At 38.8% G+C, this 6728-nt stretch overlaps 1 protein-coding gene across 1 annotated transcript in view; it reads right to left on the bottom strand.

Annotated features, from left to right (window-relative positions):
- Positions 1–2693: 2693 nt before the first annotated feature.
- Positions 2694–6728, bottom strand: part of LOC106867244 (uncharacterized) — a 31582-nt gene continuing 27547 nt past the window's right edge. Inside the window, exon 6 of the mRNA XM_052965908.1 lies at positions 2694–3778. Within this exon, the coding sequence (XP_052821868.1) occupies positions 3277–3778 (502 nt within the window). The 3' untranslated portion in view covers positions 2694–3276. The remainder of the gene's footprint in view (positions 3779–6728) is intronic.

Below are 6728 nucleotides of genomic sequence, written 5' to 3'. Positions count from 1 at the left end.
GTCGATTCATTCTAATATAAATTCTTCAAACCGCTGCCCCAGCATGGCCGCAGTCTAATGATTGAAGCAAATAAAAGATACCAAAAACCCCGGGAAATTCGATCGAACGATTGAGATGCATTTAAACAACGCTACCCCCAACACCCACTCCAGCAACAACACTAATACTATCGACAGCATCATCATCACCACGCTACCACTTCTGCCATCACCACCGCTACCAACATCACCACCACATGCCACCAATATCACAAGGATAAACGCAACATAATTCAAAGCTACACCAACACAACTCCTACGTAAAATAAAAGAAATTACCGACTACGCTGCTGTAAGCACAAACAACAAAACAATTAATGGATCACATCTATATACATTACCAATGATGACTTCATCATCTCAACAGGTCAACAAACTCACAAATTCTAAAACATCAATGCAAGAAATTACAACAAAGTAAAAACTAAATACCCAACGAAATGGAAGATTTGCGAGGAACCGTAAACAAAAGAACTTACTAGAAGAAACACCCACAACTAACTTTCACTTACTCCCTTTCATGCAAATGTGGATTTATTCAGAAGAGTCAGTGTGAATGCATGTAGGCTACCGTCGCCTTGGAAGCAAGCTCACTGCTCAACGGCTCCTAATTACCAGATACTGATGTGGCAGCCATCGACGAGACCATAATTTCCAAGTCATGAGCATCCGCGCCCATAGTCAACAGCTACAAGGTATACGTAACTTCAAGTCGACAGAAATCGAGAGGCAGAGTAGTTGTATAATTTCATAAAGGTCTGGATCACGTAATACAGACTATCTTCCTGGATCCAGGAGGTAAAGCAGGAGGTAACGTGACCGACTGAAGTCCATGCTCTCAGACTATGCCCTGTCAGTGTTGGGCAGCTACATGAACAAGCAGAATCGTTAGCGTGTTGAACAAAATACTTAGAAGCATATCTTCCGGCTCTTTACGTTCTGAGTTCAAATACCACCGAGGCCAAATTTATGTTGAGCATTTCATTCTTTTGGACTTGATAAAACAAGTACTTGTTGAGCTAGGGAACTAATCCCCTCTCACTAAAATTGCTGGGTTTTTATTCAAAGTTGAAACAACATGGCAAGCTGACAGAATCGTTAACACGCCGCACAAAGTGCAGAGCGGCATTTCTTCCGGCTTTACGTTCTGAATTCACATTCCGTCGAGGTCGACTTTGCCTTTTAACCTTTCGTGGGTCGATAAAATAATTACCAGACGAGCAGTGGGGTCAATGAAATTTACTAATCCGTCCTGCAAAATTCCAGACCTTGTATCAATAGTAGAAAGGTTTCTTCTTCTTCTTCTTCTTCTTCTTCTCATTATTATTATTATTATTATCATTATTTTATTAGCATCTTCATTCAATTGTTTCGATTTCTTGCCGAGTGTCTTCTTGACACCTAGGACAGAGAAACGTACTGTATACATCGGTAGGCCATTATGATAAACCCACCAGATTGTTCATTTACAAAGTCATGTGACAGAGTAAAAGTGGAAGACAGAGAAAAAAAAAGGAAAAAATAAAAAAGTAAAAAGTAAACAAATAAAATAAAGAGGGAAAAGGCAAGAAAATTCCCAGCGACAATGCTCTTCTCAATACGTGTGACGTTACCAGTTAAGACAATCTTTTGCACATCCTGCATGGGTGGTCAGCCAGGGATCATTCTTGAATAATTTTCAGTTCCTTTTTTCATCATTCCAATTTCTCCTACAATCACTGGTGTTGTAACCGTCTTGAGATGCTACAGCTTTTCGATTTCGATCAGCAGATCTTTATATTTTCTGAGCTTATCAAATTCTTTTGCCGAAGGCGGTGAGCTGGCAGAAACGTTAGCACGCCTGGCGAAATACTTAGCGATATTTCGTCTGCCGCTACGTTCTAAGTTCAAATCACGCCGAGGTCGACTTTACCTTTCATCCTTTCGGGGTCGAAAAATTAAGTACCAATTACGCACTGGGGTCGATATAATCGACTGAATCCCTTTGTCTGTCCTTGTTTGTCCCCTCTATGTTTCGCCCCTTGTGGGCAATAAAGAAATAAGAAACGTTAGCACGCCGGGCGAAATGCTTAGCGATATTTCGTCTGCTGTTACGTTCTGAGTTCGAATTACGCCGAGGTCGACTTCGCCTTTCATCCTTTCGTGGGGTCGATGAAATAAATACCAGTTAAACACTGGAGTCGCTGTAATCGACTCATCACCCCCCCACCCGCAAAATTACTGCCCATGTGGAAAAAATTGAAACCATTATTATTATTATTAGTAGTAGTAGTAGTAGTAGTAGTAGTAGCTGTTGTTGTTGTAGTGATGAAGGTTGTAGTAGTAGTGTTGGTGATGGTGATTATGATGATAGCAGGGCGTCGTGTCAACGAAAACTGTGTCATACATTTGTGCCATTTTCGCCGCAACATAATGCATATTATTAATTATTTTTAGAAGATCCATTAACAGCGTTTGGTTTCGTGTTGTTTTGTGGTTCGTTTTGTGTTATTTTGTGTTAAAACATGAAAAAATATGAAGGAAACAAGGCGAAAAAATGCGAAACATTTCATCCTTACTCTCTTAAAACCCAGTAAAGAATGGTAAACTGAAAGGAAAACAAAGAATAACAACAGAAATAACTAGAATCATTCTGATTGAATAAAAAAGAAAGCTGTTTTTCAAATATGTTTTTATAGCACATTGAAGGTTAATACACGGAGAAATGTACGTCAAAGAATTTTATGCCAATTATTTCAGTTATACTTATTAAAAAAATAACGATACACACGAAAAGAAAAGAACGAGAAAAAAACTAAACAATTTTACATGTTTTACACAGAATTGTTCTTGCCAAAAGATATAACTGCAGAGAAATCATTTTATCGTTATCTTTTAGATTTTTATTTATTTATAACTATAATTTATTATTTCTTTTATTTTTGTTCTTAATTTACCAATTTATTATTTATATTCTTCATCCTAATTCTTGTTCTCAGAAATGTTTAATTTTTCCTTTATCCACTAAACAGAAATTACGTGTCCAGAATTGTAGTAGTTATCAACAAACCACCATCGTTAATATATTTAGTATACTTGATGTGATTATTTTTAGTGTGTGTTGTCACGTGTGTGACTTTCAGAAGATATGAAGGGCGAAAAGATCTGGTGTGGTAGAATTTAGAATTTTTGAATATTTATTGTTCTTTAATTAAAGGCAATTATAAATCATCTTAAACAGTTCTTGAATAATTAAGTTTATTCTTTGATTGAGAAACCGACTGGATTGGGGGTTTCAGTCATATCGTCAGGATCAGCGGTGGATGTCGGTCGAATGCGCATTATAGAAGAGACCACGCGGGTGTCACCCCATCTCAAACAACCGTTGCTGCACCACATTTGGTTGAGATTCGTGATGCAGTTACCCGACCACCATCCGCCTCGGAAATGTTGAGCGCAGTTACCACCTGACCAATCGTCGTTGTCACGATCATAAGTACTGAAGGGTCTGTCACGTGATTGATCCATAACGTCATCGGAATTGCTAGCTGTCATGTTGCCTAATTTGAGACGGAATTGGTCAGTCTCATCAGACACTGCAAAATTGTTGAATACAGCAAAATACCATTTGCCAGCGGCGCTTTTGACGTCAACTCGTAGGGTGTAGGCCTGGCTGAGGGTCATACGATGAAGATTCTCTAAACCAACGAAGAATTCTCCAGAGAAATTGCCGAAGCCAGAAAGGTATTCATCGAAAGATCTGAAGAATAAAAGAGAAAATAAAACACAATTAGGTTTATGGTAAGTTCTTTAACAACATAAATAAACAACAACAACAACAATAATAATGATAATGATGATGAAACTTCCTTTATTCGTCAGAGGGGCCAAGATATTGTGCACTAGATCAAAAGACGAAATAGAGCACACAAAAGAGTGAAATTTACTACTACTACTACTAATACTAATACTAATAATAATAATAATAATAATAATAATAATAATAACAACAACAATAATAATAATAATAACGATAGCAACAACAACCACAACAACAATAATAATATACTTGCATATTAGCAGAAAAAGAGTATAAATGCAGACTGCGTTTCTACATTGAATAAATTTGAATTTTAGTCGAGTGTTCGGCTTCAAAACAACAGAAAAGTGGTATGAAGAGGAACCAGAGGATGCGATAGAAAATGGTAATTACAAGATCATGTGGGGTTTCCCCATTAAGACTGACTATACTATTGAAGCAAGAAGACCGGATCATAAAAGATAAAATGAACAAATAGTGTCAAATCATAGATTTTGCCATTCCTTATGATAGCCGGGTCGATACTAAAGAGATTGAAAAACACTGAGAAATATCAGGATGTAGTTGAAGAGACTGTGGAAGATCGAAACAATTATTATTGCTGTAGTAATCGGTGCATTTGGCACAACATCCAGAATGTTTAATAAAGGACTGAAAAAAATTGGAATTGAAACTCGCATTGTCGACCGGTAGAAAAATATGGTCCTATACTCTGCAAGAATCCTAAGAAAGATTGTTAAGATCTGAGGAGACACGTTATTACCACACATCAAAATAAAATACCTGCTAATTAAATTAGTTTACACTAGCGTAATAATAATTTTTTATTTACCGCTAAGCGTTCATAAAAAATATTGGGACGGTACAGAATAATACAATGTGAAGTTACATGAAGAATTGCGTAAAAAGTAAAAACGATATGAATATAAATTCTAACAGCGAAAAGTTCCCCTAAAGACGGAGACTTCCTACGGCTGTTCGTGGAGACCCTACAAAACCACGGTCGTCCTGACCAGAAGGGCAAGTGCCCTTTCCACATCACCTTCCTTCAGTCTACAGGTGTATGCTTAGAGTAGGCCCGTACACTCGGACCATTCTTGCCATATTTTTTCTATCATAAGCACAAGGCCTGAAATTTTGAGGAAGAGACCAGTCGATTACCTCGACCCCCGTGCTCAACAGGTACTTACTTCATCGACCCCGAAAGGATGAAAGGCAAACTGAAGCCACTCGTCTGATCTTGTATGATTTCGTTATCGAAGACACTCTGGCCTTCTGATGTGCTATCTCTCTCCTCTGTCTGCCTCCTACTCAGTGGAGCTGCGCGGTATTATGCCACCCCTATTCAGGGTCTCTGGACTCATTAGAGGAGACAAGAAATCATTCTCTCAAAGACCAACCGAAAGTTTCCATTTCCATGGACTGAGACAATTTCATGATAATGCGCAACAATCTCGATAAAACCTCGCACTGACAGAGTCGTTGGTACACCGACCAAAGTGTTTAGCGGTATTTCGTCTGGCTTATTATGTTCTGAGTTCAAATTCCGCCGAGGCCTACTTTGTCTTTGATCCTTTCGGGACCGATAAAATAAGTGCCAGTTGAGTACTGGGATCGATATCATTACCTTTCCCGCTCCCTCGAAATCGCTGGCCTTGAGCCAAAATTTGGAATCAATATTGGATATTACGGTTGTTTATTTGGGAGATGAGGAATTATGTACATTATTTACATTATTTACATTTGACGAATCTTGTTTGTCGTTAACACAACATCGAAAAATACCTTAGAAATGAGATTCCAGGTTCGAAATTTCCCCAAGACACCTGATGAAGCCTGGAGGGTATATCAGCCGAAATGTGTTAACAACAAACAAGATGAGGACAAATATCCGTCAAATGTAAATAATGAATATTGGTTATTTGTGGGTAATTCTAGAACACAAAGGATCATTATTTGTGGAGGAGGTTCCGTACAGCTGTAATCGGGAGAATGTAGTTGGTCCGTGATGGAATGGAATTAAGGATAACGTTGCAGATGCTATTGATAGAGTACGAGAAATGAAACAGCAACGATAATGAGTAACTCACGGAAATGGAGAGTCCGTAGAGAGACGAGGATAGTGACCCGTCAGATTTCTCTTGTCTTCTCCACACAATATACGCACAAACTATCCAATATCCCTTTAGCTCACTCAAACCCTCCGGCACCAGTTTCCTCGGCCTCCGTTCACCAGGGCGCAGGCGTGGCTGCGCGGTAAGAAGTTTGCTTTCCAATCACATGAGAGGTCAAATGAACTAAGTCACTAGGTTAACCTGATCGAGAAGCAGTCCATCCGTGATCAATCAGTCTTTTTTGTTGCGGGCGGGGATATCTAAGACTACATTGTTTAATGTGATAGGGGTATGATTTGAGGGAGATCTGGTGGCAGTTTTTAACGGATCAAGCAACATATCCAGTTAATTCAGAGCAGAATAAACATATAACTGAGGTACGAGTATAGATACTCCACACCCAACTCGTTACCAAAGCAACGGAATCATGAAAATCTTGCCGTAACATGAAACGTATAAATATCATGTTTATTGATTTTCGTACGACAGTAAAATCAAAGGTAAACTGGTAAACTAAGTTTCGCGTTACAGAACTCAACATTGCATCAAGATTTTTCAGGAGAGATTTCTTCGTGCAACTCTTCCGCAACGTGATGATTCCTGTATTCTAGAAAAGCACATCTCTATAATATTCTTTTCTACTCTATGCACAAGGCCCGAAATTTTGTGGGGGGGGGGGTCAGTCAATTAGATCGACCCCAATACGCAACTGATATTTAATTTATCGACCCCGAAAGGATGAAAGGCAAAGTCGACCTCGGCGGAATTTGAACTCA

Source organism: Octopus bimaculoides, chromosome 2 (genome assembly GCF_001194135.2).
Source record: "Octopus bimaculoides isolate UCB-OBI-ISO-001 chromosome 2, ASM119413v2, whole genome shotgun sequence".
Classification (NCBI taxonomy): Eukaryota; Metazoa; Mollusca; class Cephalopoda; order Octopoda; family Octopodidae; genus Octopus; species Octopus bimaculoides.
This window is presented reverse-complemented; position numbering and strand designations above follow the sequence as displayed.